The 16,306-nt window shown below is 40.7% G+C and overlaps 1 protein-coding gene and 2 non-coding genes across 3 annotated transcripts in view; 2 read left to right on the top strand and 1 right to left on the bottom strand.

The window, feature by feature from the left end:
* Positions 1-3,483, top strand: part of KIFBP (kinesin family binding protein) — a 28,780-nt gene extending 25,297 nt beyond the window's left edge. Inside the window, exon 7 of the mRNA XM_037029216.1 lies at positions 2,125-3,483. Coding sequence (XP_036885111.1) covers positions 2,125-3,000 — 876 coding nt within the window. The 3' untranslated portion in view covers positions 3,001-3,483. The remainder of the gene's footprint in view (positions 1-2,124) is intronic.
* Positions 3,484-4,927: 1,444 nt separating this feature from the next.
* Positions 4,928-5,056, bottom strand: LOC118975463 (small nucleolar RNA SNORA33). Its single transcript, XR_005064065.1, has one exon. It is a non-coding gene; the product is annotated as a small nucleolar RNA SNORA33 (small nucleolar RNA).
* Positions 5,057-8,456: 3,400 nt separating this feature from the next.
* On the top strand, positions 8,457-8,563 carry LOC118975451 (U6 spliceosomal RNA). Its single transcript, XR_005064055.1, has one exon. It is a non-coding gene; the product is annotated as a U6 spliceosomal RNA (small nuclear RNA).
* The last annotated feature ends 7,743 nt before the right edge of the window (positions 8,564-16,306 follow it).

Below are 16,306 nucleotides of genomic sequence, written 5' to 3'. Positions count from 1 at the left end.
GCTCTGCGCTACTCATTGTACTCTGATGAACAAAAAAACCTGGTTTTTGATTTTGTGTGAAAGTGCAGCTTTGACAAGTCCCACAAAGATGCGTGATATGAAAAGATATAATAGTAAGGAACATTTGAAGGAAGCTCTGGGATTGAGTAGCAATTAACTAGACTGGAGAAAGGAGGGAGCATCATTCCAAGGAGCTGAAGCAGCATGTTTTAAAGTTCTAGGGCATAAGGAGCATGGTATTAGAAGGGATGAACAGAGCCCTGTGAGGCTGGAAGAGAGTGAGGGAGCATGTGATACAAGATTGGAAAGGGGCTAGAACATGCAGAGCCTTTAAGGAATGGAAGCCTTGAAGGGTTTTTGGAACAGTCACTTAGGTAGCAAAATGGAGAGTGAATTGAGGGAAAGCAAGAGTGAATGAGGGAGAGTGGTTAGAAGACCACCATAGCAGTCCAAATAGTCACCGTATAGTCACTATTTGTCACTATACAAATAGTGACATGTGAAGAAGAAAAAAGATTAGATTCAAAAGGTATTTAGAAAGCAAAATATTAAGTACTTGGTGATAGATTGGAAGTATGGGGTAAAGGGAGAGGAGAGGGACTTCTCAAGGATGATTCCTAGATTGCTGGCCGTCCACATAGATGAAATGTTCTTCCCTAAAATAACGCTAGAATAGGAACCTGTTTGCTGAAGAAGAACAGGGGCGTGAGTGTTGCGGATGAGATGCCTCTGAATCTTCTGAGAGGAGATGTCGTCAAGGGAGCTGCAGTTCTGGGTCTGGAGCTTGAAAAGAGGTCTGGGCTATAGCTGTAGACTAGTGAGTCCTCCTCCCATGAATGGAACTGAAGCCGTGGTGTGGGTGGAGTCATCTGTTTAGAGCAGTGCTGTCCAGCAGAAATAGAATACCAGCTACATGTGTAGTTTTAAATTTTTTAGTGGCCACATTAGAGAAGGAAAAAAAAAGAAGCAGGTGAAGTTAATTTTAATTATTTTAAAACCCAGAACATCAAAAAATATTGTCATTTCTATGTCACCAATATTTAAAAATTAAGAGGTCCTAATTAGAACTTTTTTCATACAAAAATTTCTGGGAGCCTTGGCCAGTGTGGCTCAGTTGGTTGGTGCATTGTCTTATGGACCAAAGGGTCATGGGTTCAATTCCCAGTCAGGAAACGCGCCTGGGTAACAGGTTTGGTCCCTGGTTGTAATGTATACTGGAGGCAGCTAATCAGTGTTTCTCTCTCATACCGATGTTTTTCTTTCACATTGATGTTTCTGTCCCTCTCTCCCTCCCTCTCCTGTCTCTAAAATCAATAAGCATTTCCTCAGGTGAAGATAAAAACATTTCTTTTCTTGGAAATTGGATAAGTATTATTTTACACAGCCTACATCTCATTTTGGACTCACCACATTTCAGGTAGTAGTCACTCTCAGTGTGGTGAATGGCTCCTTTGAACAGTGCAGTCTAGAGGGACCAAATCAGGAGGAAAAAGAACAGACCTCGAGGCTGAGCATTAAGGGATCAGATGACTAATTTTGTTGTCCAGGAAGGGGAGAATGAGCTTATTCTATTTCTTAACCATCTTAGCTATCTGTGTACATATATGTGTCTCAGAAGGCTGGAGAGATAACTAACTACAAAGGTGGATTTAACTCTCTCTTCACTTTAGTGTCTTTAAAAGACCTAGAGCATTTCTCTGAAATATATTTCACTAAATAAGTTATAGCATAAATATCATATCATTAATCTTAATGGCATGTTTGAAATATTTTTAGGATTTATATTGCAGTTTTACTTTAATGCTAACAATAACATATTACATGCATATAATGTTTCACATTTTTTAATGTTCTTTCATATGTATTTAATATGAGTTCCCTAAAGAGGAATAAAGTATGTAAGTGGTTTATCTATTTACTTCTTCCTAACTTCTATATTCAATTTAATATAATTGAAATATAATTAGAAGGAAGAAGTTTTAAAAGATGTTTAAAAGTATAATGCCTCCATAAATCAGGCTAGGACATAAGAGGGTTTTGTCTTTTTTACTCATCAGTTGCTTTAATGTTATTTGACACCAGGAGGTCAGTGTCGTACTTAACCATGACTATTTTTTCTTTCAGGACAATATAGGAGAGCTTGATCTTGATAAACAATCTGAACTTAGAGCTTTAAGGAAAAAAGAGCTAGATGAAGAAGAAAGTGTTAGGAAAAAAGCTGTGCAGTTTGGAACCGGTGAACTCTGCGATGCCATCTCTGCAGTAGAAGAGAAAGTGAGCTATTTGAGACCTTTAGATTTTGAAGAAGCCAGAGAACTTTTCTTATTGGGTCAGTACTACGTCTCCGAGGCAAAAGAGTTCTTTCAGATCGATGGTTATGTCACTGACCATATTGAAGTTGTCCAAGACCACAGTGCTCTGTTCAAGGTTCTTGCCTTCTTTGAAACTGACATGGAGAGACGGTGCAAGATGCATAAACGTAGAATAGCCATGCTAGAGCCGCTCATTGTGGACCTGAATCCGCAGTATTATCTGTTGGTCAACAGACAGATTCAGTTTGAAATTGCGCATGCTTACTATGATATGATGGATTTGAAGGTTGCCATTGCCGACAAGCTAAGGGATCCTGATTCACACATCATAAAAAAAATAAATAATCTTAATAAATCAGCGTTGAAGTACTACCAGCTCTTCCTAGACTCCCTCAGAGACCCAAATAAAGTATTTCCTGAGCATATAGGGGAAGATGTTCTTCGCCCTGCTATGTTAGCTAAGTTTCGAGTTGCCCGTCTTTATGGTAGAATCATCACTTCAGATCCCAGGAAAGAGCTAGAAAACTTGGCAACATCTTTGGAACATTATAAATTTATTGTTGATTACTGTGAAAAGCACCCTGAGGCTGCCCAGGAAATAGAAGTTGAGCTAGAACTTAGTAAAGAGATGGTGAGTCTTCTTCCAACAAAAATGGAGAGATTCAGAACCAAGATGGCCCCGACTTAACAATCCTTATATATTTATGAAAGAATATGTGCAATATGGAAGAGAATTTTTTCCCTCAGTCAAACGGGCTTAATTCCATTGTGGTACTTAATTTTATAGCCAGATGAGTATAGTTTGAACTTGAGATACAGTCATACCAATTGAGGCTTTACTAGGACCTTAATCAACGTAAAGATAGTAAGTTAATACCTAATTATGTAAATTGCCTTGTTAAAGTGACATGTGATTGGTATTTTAGATTGCTTGTTTCCTATTTAAATAAACCTTTCCTGACTCATTTCTGAACATAGTTTCTTTGTTGTCTAGTAATTGATGGATTCTTTAAGAGAAAAATTGCAGAGTAGCATACCTGGTAGACAAGCCTGTTATATTAAAACTGAAAAAGTAACTTTCTGTAGTTATTCTTTCTCAAATACTTACTTTCCTAATTTCCCAAAGAAGTCTTTTTGAAAATATCAAAAAACTAAGTTATGTTGTAAAGTATTGTAGTTTGTCTCATTTATAGGAGGAAAGGGCCTTGTTGCAAATGTAATAAATTTACTTGTTTCACTAATAAAAGCTTTCATTTACTCTTGTTTTCTTCTAAGAATTGATTTTTAACTATTAGTACTTTTTTTTTTAGAGGGAGAGGGGGGAAGGGAGGGAGAAAGAGAGGGAGAGAAACATCAATTGGTTGCCTCTTGCACGGCCCCAACTGAGGACCTGGCCTGCAACCCAGGCATGTGCCCTGACTGGGAATCACACTGACAGCCTTTCAGTTTGCAGACTGGTGCTCAATCAACTGAGCCACACCAGCCAGGGCAGGAATCAATTTTTGATATTTCAGAGGTATTGCCTTAATGTGGAGTTAGAGAAGAATTTCTTCAGTAACATTGCACAGATAGAAAACATTAAAATCTCATTTATTGAATGAATATTGGGGATACTACCATGTGTCAGAAAAAATCCTAATTGGCTGCTGTTTCTCATCAGAGAATCCTGGTATATTATATAAATCTTTAAAAACTGTTGGAAAAGGAGCCCTGGCTGGTGTAGCTCAGTGGATTGAGCATGGGCCTGCAAACCATACGATCGAGGTTCAATTCCCAGTCAGGGCACATGCCTGGGTTTCAGGCTGGATCCCCAGTAGGGGGCACATAACAGGCTACCACACATTGATGTTTCTCTCCCTCTCTTTCTCCTTCCCTTCCCTACTCTCTAATAAATAAATAAATAAATAAGTAAATAAAAACTGTTGGAAAAGGATATGTACTTCATGATGGCATTGTTAATATGTTAGTCATTTTAAGACATGCAGAATTGAAATGGAGTCCCTTTCCAGTGGAAAAATCAAGATCATTTGTAAAATGTTATACAGAGAATAGGTCTGTGTGTTGACTTGCCTATTAATTTGTTTCAGAAAGATTAGGACTAGGTCACCCCTGAGATTCTGTAGTCTTTATATATGTGTAATGAAGACCTTGCTTTTTCTTTGAGGTCATCAGCCAGGAAAAAAATCTTTTGAGTGTAACAGCAATGGGTAATGCACTGAATATTTAGTATTTATTAAATATCTACCATGGGACAGGCACTGTTCTCGCTTTTCTAAGTAGAGAGTGATGAACAAGATAAACCAAGTCCTGCTCCCATGGAGAAAGGAAACAGTGCAGAAGATGATTGATTTTAGGTTGTGAGTGTTATTCAGAAAGGAACACTCACATAGTGAGGGATGTGGAAAATGTTCAATGGGAAGGGGGCTTCTTTAGCTCCAGGGATTTGAAAAGGCCTCTGAAAAGTTGGGAGTTGACACTGAGCTTGGAACTAGTAGGGAAAAAAGGCAGCAAAGTAAAGATTCCTCGGTAGAGTATTCCAGAGAATGCTAGGCCCTCAGGCTGGAACAAACTTTGGAAGATGTTGGACATTTTATTTACTTTTACTTTTCATTTTTTCTTATACCTATTTTCAGGGACCTTAATGACTTCGAGGTCTTTCAGGCTTGTAACATGGTTTTACTATTGCCAACTTTCTCTAAATTTCTGCAGAAACACTTGCAGGTAAGAGACTCAATGGCTGGCTTGGCACTGGGCCTTTTAGGAGGTGGGAAAGGCCAGTGTGGCTGGTGCAAAAGAGGTGGGGGTGGGAGGGCGTGGGGCAGGGGTGGGGTGAGGAGTCCAGATGAGGAGGCTTTGTAGGTAAGGGAGAGGAGTAGGATTTTATTCCAGGTGCAGAGGAACGCTTCATCGAATTGTTGAAAGAAGGGTGGTGTGATCTGATTGGCATTTTTAGGAAACCACTCTGGTGCCTGGGGGAAGAACAGTTTGTAGGGGGACAGGGTGGCACCAGAGGGGAAGCAGGAAAACAAGCTAGGTTCAATTAAGACTAATCTAAACGGTTTGGACTAGGGTGATAGACTAGGGATGGAGAGAAGTGGATAAATACAGTTTGTGCTTTAGAAGTAGAATCGTAGGACATGCTAAAAAGTTACATGTAAAGCATGAGGGGAAAAGAATCAAGAACCAGGTTAAGTTGAAATACGTAGGAGAAGCATGTTTTTGTGAGGGAGATGTGGGGTCAAAAATTAGAGTTCTGGTTAGGTCATAGAGTGAGTGGATTTTTTAAAATTCTCACCCAAGGACATGTTTACCAATCTTTTTTTAGAGAGGAAGGGAAAGAGAAAGAAACATCCACCAGTTACCTTCTGTGCATGCCCTGGACGGGGATCTAACCCACAACCTAATATGTGCCCTGACTAGGGATCGAACCTACAACCTTTTGGTGTATGGGATGATGAACAACCAATCAGCCACTGGCTAGGGCAGGTCATACTGAGTTTGGATGCTTGAGGTTAAATGATTGCTAATAACATCCCTTCATCAGACTTTAAAAGGAAAGTAAAGAGGATCAGGAGGAGGCAAAGGAGAAGGCGATTTCTTGGTCATAATGATAACAGCTCTGCACCCCAGTTACTGGCATCGTAAGCCCTTCCTGATAGGGCTTTGCTACCAACGTTATTCAACTTAATGACTTCACTTATGTAGTCATTCATTCGTTTTCACAAATAGCTCACTGAGCTCTTGTGTGCTAGTCCTTGTGCTAAACTCTAATATGATCTGTAAGTCACAGCCTCTAAAATCTTGATAGCTTTTCTTCTTCCCAACAGTGTGATTCAAGTTGAGTTCAAGAGATAAAATTCAAGTATAACAGGCACTGGTCTTAAAACCAGTCTTTATCCTAACACCCATCAATATACTCTGCTGTTCGTCATTTACTGTTTGTAGTGACTTTTCACATATTAAGATTTTGTCTTTAGTTATCAGCAGAACATCTCGCTGACTGCTTTGCAGTCTTGCACAGTACTCATGTAGCCTGTTCCATAAACTGCATTTCCGGAGTATGGTTTCCCAAAGACAGCCGCCCTCTGAGAATTCATTGCTTCCCTAGATGTTAGCAGTTGTCAGACATTTTGATCTTAAAGCTCCTTTGCACTTAAAATTGAGGATGCCACCTTGGTGAGGTAACTTGGTTAGAACATTGTTCTGATACACCCAGGTTGTGGGTTCAGTCCCTGGTCAGTGCACATACAAGAATCAACCAATGAATGCATAAAAAAGTGGAACAACAAATCTGTTTTACTCTTTCTCTCTCCTTCTCTCTCGAATACATTTAAAAATTAAGAGTGAGAATGCCAAAGAGTTTTTGTTTATTTATATAGGTTATATCTTTTTTATATTTACCCTATTTGAAATTCAAATTAAGAAAATGTTAACAATTTATGTTAAAATGACAGTAATAAGTTCCTTGAATTTAAACAGAATCATTTATGAAAAACGACTATTTTTCAAAAAAAGAGTGGCATATTCTACATTTTTATAAATATCTTTATAAAAGAGATTTAAAAGGAAAGAGGTTGATTTTTGTAAGTGGTATAACATGTCACGTGGCCTTGGGAAAACGCCACTGCTCTGCATTTGTGAGAGAGCGAGGGTGAAAAAGGTAGTGTCTTCTGATCATGAAATAGCTTCACTGGGGTCACTGCCTCCTGGAGGGTCCCTGGAACCCTCTGAGAGCTGGTACCCTAGCCTGCTCTGGATTGAGCGCTGTGCAGACAGAGGGCCTCGAAGGCCGGTTTAGGGAACTTCAAATGCGGCGGCTGGCCAAGGTCTCCATCCAAAGGAAAACCTGAATCTGTTACTTCGTTCGCACTAGTTTTGGTTGAGTCTGGAGTCATGGTAGTGCCCCGTCTTTAGTTGTTACTTTATCACGGAGTGTATCAGATTTCTTGGCAGCACTGGATTCTTTTCGTGTTGTTCTGCAGCACTGGAGATCTTGCTCCCCAGCGTATCTCATCAGTTTGGCTTAAATAAGCTCTTATAAAAATTTTAAAAACGTACATTGTTTTATCTGCTTGAACTCTGACAAACTGTGTCCTTGTGGGTTTTTTTGTCCCTATTACAATAGAGCCACTAAAAGGTAGTAGAGGCTTGCCCTTACAAGTTGGTCACTGTTCTAGGCTAATTTGGTCAAGTCTTACGTGAAATACATATGCCCAGAACCCTTAGAAGTGTTGGCATCATGATAGAATTTGCACTAGAGTAAACCACCTATCACAGCCATAGATTTCAAATAACCTTTTGTTCCTCTTTTCCTTATCCCTAAAACCAGTTATTAGATCAAGACTAAATACTGAGCTAATACAAAATGACTTTTAAAAAGATCTTATATTTTTAGGGAGAGGGGAAGGGAGGGAGAAAGAGAAGGAGAGAAACATTGCTGTGTGAGATCTCTTGTCTCATGTGTGCCTCCAACTGGAGGCCTGGCCTGCAGCCCAGGTGCGTGCTCTGAGCAGAAATCAAACTGGTGACCCCTTGGCTTGTGGGACAATGCCTAGCCCACTGAACTACACCAATCAGGGCTAAAAAAAAAAAGATTTTTGACGCAAAATATCTTTGCAATTTTCCTTTTCGTCTTGCTGGATTTAGACAACTGATGGGCTTAAAGACATCATTCATCCATTCATTCACTTCTTTTATTCACTTAAAGAAGTGAATATGTTGAATGCCTGCTTATTAGAAGACTACATAATACCCAAGCAGTTGTTTCAGAAACTGCTGACATTTGTACGTATGTGAGTTTTAGGGTCTTACGTTGTGGACTGTCTTTTGGAGAAAATCCTAGTGATTAATGACAGGTTTGTTTAAATGCCAGTCTCATTTCTTTGCTATTATTTTTGGTGAACCACACACTGGACGAAGGAGAAACTTTTCCTCTTCCCTTGCAGTTCCTCCAGGAAAGTTGTTGCAATTGCCTCTAACTCAGTGGACTCTTGTAGGTTATCCACACCTTGTTCATCTCTGCTCTTCAGATCACAGTTTGAATCAAAGCTGTCAGCATCTCCTTGAATCATATCAGGGATCATGTGAGAGGAAGGGCTTGATAGACACGTATTTTAATTTGTGGTTAGAAAATACACGTGTCCAGTGCTCACTTCGGCAGCACATACACTAAAATTGGAACGATACAGAGAAGATTAGCATGGCCCCTGCGCAAGGATGACACGCAAATTCGTGAAGCGTTCCATATTTTTACTCAAATACGGAACAGGCTGACAGGGTCCAGAGGGGAGAGGGGAGAGAATCACAGGGGAAAAGGGAATAGACTCACATGAACAAGTATAAAGGATACATGGACAATAACAAAGGGTGGGGGGTGGAAAGGGGAGGGAGGCGGGGAGCATGGGGCCGGGGGCGGGCAGGGTTGGGAATATAAGGCAGAAACCTGTACTTGAACAAGAATTAAATAAAAATTATATTAAAAAAATACACATGTCCACATTTCAGGTAATATTAGTTTCGGCCAATTAAATTTCTTCTGAAACTTGGGGGTTGGCACACTTTCTATAAAGGGCCTGATGGTAAATATTTTAGTCTTTTTGGGCCATACAGTCTTGCCTCTATTCAATGCTGCTGTGAAAGCAGCTGTAGCCAATGTGCAAATGAATGAACGGCTGGGTTCTAGAAAAGCTTTAAACACAAGACCCGACAGGGTAGCTTAGTTGGTTAGAGTGTCATCCTGGTATGCCAGGGTTACAGGTCTGATCCCTGGTCAGGACACATGTAAGACGCAACCACTGAATGCGTGGATAAATGGAACAACAAGTTAATATTTCTCTCAAATCAATAAGTATAGTTAAAAAAAAAAACTACTCTTAAGTAAATAAATAAATAAATTTTAAAAAAATTAAAAGAAAAACAACCTTACTCATGAAAATAGGCAGTTTACTCACGAAAACAGGTGGTAGACTGGATTTGGCCTGTAGGCAGAGTTTTGCCAACTCTTGCCTTTTCTGATTTACTTTTAGAGTTTGTTTGTACTTTATATATAACATAGTTACAAAAGCTAATGTTATTGAGCGCTATCTAATCTATTCCAGGCCCTCTGCCAAGCATTTTATATGCATTATTTTATATAATTGTCTCAAAAACTTTGACATGCATATTGTAATTCTCCTTTTACAGAATGTGGAACAAGTTATCAAGAGCTTTGGGGACTTGCCCTGAGTCTTATGTGAATGTCTTTCACAAAGTTAAGTTGGTTCTATCAACTTTAGTTAGAATGGACATTGAGAAGGGACAACTACACCTAAAGGGAGAGCTCAAGTAAAATTGCTGAGAAGCCATTAGGCCAGGTAGAAGCTATAATAAGGGAAGATTAACCTAACAACATACATTGTCCAAACCGTACTTATAGCTGTGTAGATATACACAGGTTATTTGAAAATTATTTGTAGCAAAGTACCTGTTGCAATGTTTGCAAATTTGCTTTTTTTTAAATTTCCAATTTCTTTTCTTAAGACCTTATATTTAGAGAGAGGGGAAGGGAGAGAGAAAAAGGGAGAGAAACACTGATGTGAGAGAGAAACATTGATCGGTTGCTTCTTGTATGTGCTCCGACCAGGGATCGAACCCTCAACTCAGACGTGTGCCCTGAACAAGAATCAAACCTGTGACATTCTGGTATGTGGGATGATGCCCAAGTAACTGAGCCTCACTAGTCAGGGCTCCAATTTTTTAAAGATTTTATTTATTTATCTTTAGAGGGGAAAAGAAAGAGAGGGGGAGAGAAATAATGTATGGTTGCCTCTTGTTCATTCCTTGCTGAGAATTGGCCTGCAACCCAGGGATGTGCCCTGACTGGGAATCGATCTGTGATCTTTTGGTTCGTAGCCCTGCACTCAATCCACTGAGCTACACCAGCCAGGCTCCAATTTGTTTTTGAGTAGCACAATAAGTTACTAACCATGAGATATGAAGAGACAAAACTCAAGTGTGTATGCTAGGGTAAGGACATTTTTATTATTTAGTTTTCAACATTTTTTAAATGACTCAGTGTATGTAGCTGCATTTACATTGTAAGAGGCAGTACACAGATGAGGCTTTTAGTCATTTTACAATTCAGAAAGATGTAATCTTTTAGGGGAAAAAATCAAGTGGGGATCATAATAGCCATTCCAATTACTTTACCATTTATTATTATTGGACTTTGAAAAAAACCTAGAATGGGAAAAAAATTCAAGAAAGCAACCAGAAACTATGCATGAAGGAGAAATCCCAAAGCACAGTTCACATAAAATCTCACCCATGTAACCCATTCAACCCATATAAGCCAACCAGACCGTTTAAACCAGTAACTTTTTTTTCTCAGTAAGGTCATGACCCAGTATTAATTCTGCATCTACAGGAAGTGATAAGGCCATATACATGCTCTATATGAAAGTAGGGTCAAAAAATAGTTAAGAATTCCCAGTCAGGGCACATGCCCGGGTTGCAGGCCAGTTCCCTGCAGGCCAACTCCCAGCAGGGGACGCATGAAAGGCAACCATACATTGATGTTTCTCTCCCTCTCTCCTTCCCTTCCCCTCTAAAGATAAATAAATAAAATATTTAAAAAAATAGTTAAGAAAAACAAACCAGAGAACCTGCTAAGTGATGAGTTTCTGAGCCTGCCGTGACCTGTGGCAGCCACACACCAACTGGATGGGCACAGAGCACTCCCCACCCCCCGCCCCCCAGCCGTTCCTTCCGCATTATCCCACTCACTTCCTCTCCACTGGTTGTCTTCATCAGTGTACCTTTCCTGTTACCACCCTGAGTCAGGGTTTGTTATCATCACCCTCCGAAGGGGTTTGTAATCTTGTATGGATGATTTTTTTTGCTTTTAACTTTCACCCAAAAGCTGTTTCTTAGACACGAAGAAAATAGTACAATCATGTAAGAAATTATAAAAATGAAAGTGAATAAATTATCAATTTGCTCTACTGATCATGCAAAACTATAAAATGGCTTTATGTTATGAACTTATTGTTCTTTTAGGCTCAATAGTTTTGAACTCTGCTTCTGAATGTTTAATCCTTTGTTTGTTTATTTTAGGGCCCATAAAATCTAGTTACATTCCACTTTAAAATAAGGAGAAATGATTCCCAACCTCTTCTGGAAGAGTAGGTTAAATTTCACTCACTGGGGATGTGACAGACGTTCCAAGTTGTAACTTAATTTGATGGGCCTGCTTTTACCTTCTTACCTTGAAAATAATATATCTCATCACATGAATTTAATCAAGTATGTATGCCAAATATAGAGGTATGTTTGAAACAATCTTACTTGACATTATAAACGAAAGTCACTCTGAGATTCCTCGGGGTGCTTAGAGACCTGGGCAGACACCTCCTAAGGGCAGCTGATAATAAGGTGTGTGCTTGGGTGACCACTCTTCCAGAGAGAAGGTACTGAGCTGCCAGAAACAGAGAAAACAAATAGGTTTTAAATATGAGCCCCAAATTCAAGTGTTGATTGCTAATTAAGCTGTTTCTCATAGGGGCAACTCTGGGTTGTTCCAGGGTTGGCAGCATGGATTTTCTTTTACATAATTATTGAGTGACTGTTAATGACTACTGAAGAATTGGGATAATTATACCTAAGGTCATAGTTTCAATAATAGGTTTGGGGAGTTGTTTTCTAGAGTCAAGTCCCAGGCCCTATGGCATCAGGATCATGTTGAGGTACCTGTTAAGATGCAGACTCCCAGGATCAAGCCCAGAACTAATCAGAAACTCTGAGCTTGAGGTCCGGGAATCTACATTTTAGTAGAACCACACGTGATTTTTCATGTACATTAAGTGCAAGAACCTCTGCTCTTACAATTACGAGAAGGTGTCCTGGCTGCTGTGGCTCAGTGGATTGAGTGCTGGCCTGCAAACCTAAGGGTCGCTGGTGCAATTCCTAGTCAGGGCATGGGCCTTCCTGGGTTTAGGGCCAGGTTCCCAGTAGGGGGCGCTCAGAGGCAACCACACATTGATGTTTCCTCTTTCTCCCTCCCTTCCCCTCTCTCTAAAAATAAATAAATAAAATCTTTAAGAAAAAAAAAGAAAGAATTACGAGAAGGATGCTAAAGCTAGAGTGTATTGGAACACCTTTTATAGAGAGTAGCATCCTGAACCAGAAAGTTATTCTGTGCCTTTGGTATTCAAGGAGAACCCAGCCTGGGGACAGGACAAAAATGAACATTCCCAGGAGCTTTAGGTAGCCAAGGAGCTGCAAGGCCCTCCTCCTAGTTCTTTTTTTAAAATACATTTTATTGATTATGCTATTACAGTTGCCCCATTTCCCCCCCTTCACTTCCCTCCACCCTGCACATCCCTTTCCACTCATATCCCCCACCTTTAGTTCATGTCCATGTGTCATAAGTTCTTTGGCTTCTACATTTCCTATACTACTCTTGCCCTCCCCCTGGCTATTTTCTATCTACCATCTATGCTACTTATACTCTGTACCTTCTCCCTCCTTCTCCTCCTCCCACTCCCCCGTTGCTAACCCTCCATGTGATCTCCATTTCTGTGGTTCTGTTCCTGTTCTAGTTGTTTGCTTGGTTGGTTTTTGTTTTTGTTTTAGGCGTGGTTGTTAATAATTGTCAGTTTGTTGTCATTTTACTATTTGTATTTTTTCTTCTTTTTCTTAAATAAGTCACTTTAACATTTCATATAATAGGGGCTTGGTGATGATAAACTCCTTTAACTTGACCTTATCTGGGAAGCACTTTATCTGTCCTTCCATTCTAAATGATAACTTTGCTGGGTAGAGCAATCTTGGATGTATGTCCTTGCCTTTCGGGATGTCAAATACTTCTTTCCAGCCCCTTCTTGCTTGCAAGGTTTCTTTTGAGAAATCAGCTGACAGTCTTCTGAGCACTCCTGTGTAGGTAACTGTCTCCTTTTCTCTTGCTGATTCTAGTATTCTGTCCTCATCTTTAATCTTGGGTAATGTAATTATGATGTGTCTTGGTGTGTTCCTCCTTGGGTCCCACTCCTTTGGGACTCTCTGAGCTTCTTGGACTTCCTGGAAGTCTATTTCCTTTGCCAGATTGGGGAAGTTCTCCTTCATTATTTGTTCAAATAAGTTTTCCACTTGTTGCTCTTCTTCTTCCCCTTCTGGTACCCCTATAATTCAGATGCTGGAATGTTTAAAGATGTCCTGGAGGTTCCTAAGCCTCTCCTCATTTTTTTTTAATTCTTGTCTCTTCATACTTTTCTGATTGGAAGTTTCTTTCTTCCTTCCAGTCCGCACCATTGATTTGAGTCTCAGTTTCCTCCCCATCATTATTGGTTCCCTGTACATTTTCTTTTATTTCACTTAGCATAGCCTTCATTTTTCATCTAATTTGCAACCAAATTTAACCAATTCTGTGAGCATTCTGATTGCCAGTGTTTTGAACTGTGCATCTGATAGGTTGACTACCTCTTCATTGCTTAGTTGTATTTTTTCTGGACCTTTGATCTGTTCTTTCGTTTGGGCCACTTTTCTCGTCTCAGCGCACCTGTTATGTAGTAAGGGGCGGAGCCTTAGGTATTCACCCGGGCAGGGCAGCCCACATCTCTGGGTTGTGACGCTGTATGTGAGGCAGGGGTCTCAGAGAGAACAATGACGTTTGCTCTACTCTCTGCCAGATTTCAGTGACTTCCCCTGCTTCCCACAAGCAAACTGGGTCCTTCTGATGCTGATTCCCATGTGGGTGGGTTTGTGTGTGTTCTAGAACCCTGTGGGTCTCTCCAACAAACTTTCCTGTGAGGCTGGAGTCTCTTCTGCTGCCTCAACTCCCACAGGGGTTTTCAGTCGGTGCTTTAAGGTTTTATTTCCTGGTGCTGGGACCCTGGGTTGTGCAGTCTGTCCCACTACCTGGTTTCGCCTGGTTTATCTGCATGCAAATGTGGAACTGCAGGGTCCACCAGCTGCCTTGTGCACTGTTCCCTGTTCCACAATCCTCGACCTCGCTGAGTCTGCCAGCAGCTGCCTTGCCGAGAGTCCTCTCTGTCCTGCTGCCTGGCTCCGCCCCACTACTGGTCTGGATGAATGTGTCTTCTTTAACTCCTTCGTAGTCAGACTTCCATACAGTTCAGTTTTTTGTCAGTTCTAGTTGTTTTTTATTTTTAAATTGTTGTCCTACTTTTGGTTGTGTGAGGAGGCACAGTGTGTCTACCTACGCCTCCATCTTGGCCAGAAGTCTCCTCCTAGTTTTTTAAGGATCTCCTTCTGCAGTAAGAGGAGAAGTCTGCTGGGTGTATGCAAGTGTGGGGCTGAGATCAGTAAGCACAGCACTACCATCTCTTAGGGCCCAAGGGGGAAACCTTCTAGATGAAAGCTGGGGACTCCCTAATGACCCTTGCAGAATATCCTAAAATGCCTCAAGGGAGGCAAGAAAAAGGAAAGAGGGGCTGTTTGCTGAGAAACAGACTGAAAAACAGAAATTCTTGGGGGATTTGAATGGAAATCCCCATATGGTTGTCCCAGTGGCCTGATGTGAACTACTCTGCATACAAAGTCAGGACTGTCTCTCAGGAACCTGATGAGTTTGGAGTGGAGCAAATATTCACATTCCCTGACTCTCCCACCCAAGAAAGGCCATGTTCTGGTCACATCCGATTAAAATGAAAATTGAGTACCTGCTTATGGGGATGCAATTCTTTCTTCAGTGGTAGACAGAGTGTTTTAGGGATATCCGCAAAGTGCAAGACAGACACATATGTTTGTAACTTGGATCTGCATTTAGTACCATATACATATAGAGAGGAGGAGGGCCACATGGCAGGTGGATAGGAGCTTGGACCTCCAAATGAGAAAAATGGAACCCTTCCCTCCTATTTCTATAACCAGGCAGTCCAAGACACCTGTATATATACCTATAGTGCATAGTCCAATAAACCAATATATATATATGTGCATACAACATATGATGGACTTAGGCCATTGACCAGAAGTCCAGGGACCTCCATACCGTTAAATATAATGGAAACTTTTCAGTCATCATTCCTGACCTCCTGATGGTATTAAAGGACAAACCCTGTTCTTGCTAATGCAGTAAAGAATTACAAATTGGCATGTCTATTAGCAGGCAAGCAGGGTTTATTGGTGATATGTTCTCATGGAAGAGAATGGGCCTTGCTGAAATGGTGGAGAAAGCCAAAAGCAAGGACGGCAAAAGCATGGGGTAGCCAGAGGCTGGGTGGCCTGAGGCCGGGAGGCCACAGAATGGAGAGTCTTTTGTTATGAGGGCTTATATAGTTGGTAGGATGGGAGTGAAGAAGTTACATATTGATTAACAGGTAAAGGTGGTGCCAGCTTTGGGGGTGGGGTGGGAGTAACCAAAGGTGTTGTTGGTCTCTTCCTTTAGGCACTGTGGGTCCTTTCCATCCTTTCAGGACTTGGAACGAAAGCACAGTTTCAAAGGCTTTTTTCCCAGGTAGTGGAAACAATGCACAGAATTCCAAGGACAGTCCTCCTCCTGAGTTACCATGGTATATCTTGTGATGATGTAACACCTGACAAGATTATGGACCAGGCTCAGGTTGCTGAGTTAGTAGCTGAGACATGTCTCCCTACTCCTCTGGGCCTTGGTTTGCTATCCATCCTACCTAACAATAGTGTGGTATCTGACAGACTGATGCTCCCTCCTTGAAAAATTTCCTCATTCTTTCGCAACACTGCACTTCCCCTCACTTCTGCATTGCCAGGCAACTCTTGTGTTTCTTTCATGAGCTTTTAAAATCTGTCACTTAAATATGATGAAATCCTAAGGATTCTGACCTAGGTTCTTAGTCTCTATGCTCCCAGGAGCAAACTCATCCATTTTAAAAGATACTGGTTATCACCATATATGATTCTTAATCTTTCTATTTCACTTATCTCCAAATTAGAATTTGTTGCATGTTACTTACACTTACACTCAGAACTGTATTTTTTCCCCTTTTTAAAAAGTTATTTTAGCCCTGGCTGGTGTAGCT

This window comes from Sturnira hondurensis, unplaced genomic scaffold (genome assembly GCF_014824575.4).
Source record: "Sturnira hondurensis isolate 20B ecotype Veracruz unplaced genomic scaffold, ASM1482457v3 Scaffold0020237, whole genome shotgun sequence".
NCBI lineage: Eukaryota > Metazoa > Chordata > Mammalia > Chiroptera > Phyllostomidae > Sturnira > Sturnira hondurensis.
Note: the sequence above shows the minus strand (reverse complement) of the source record. Positions and strands in the feature narration are given on the sequence as shown.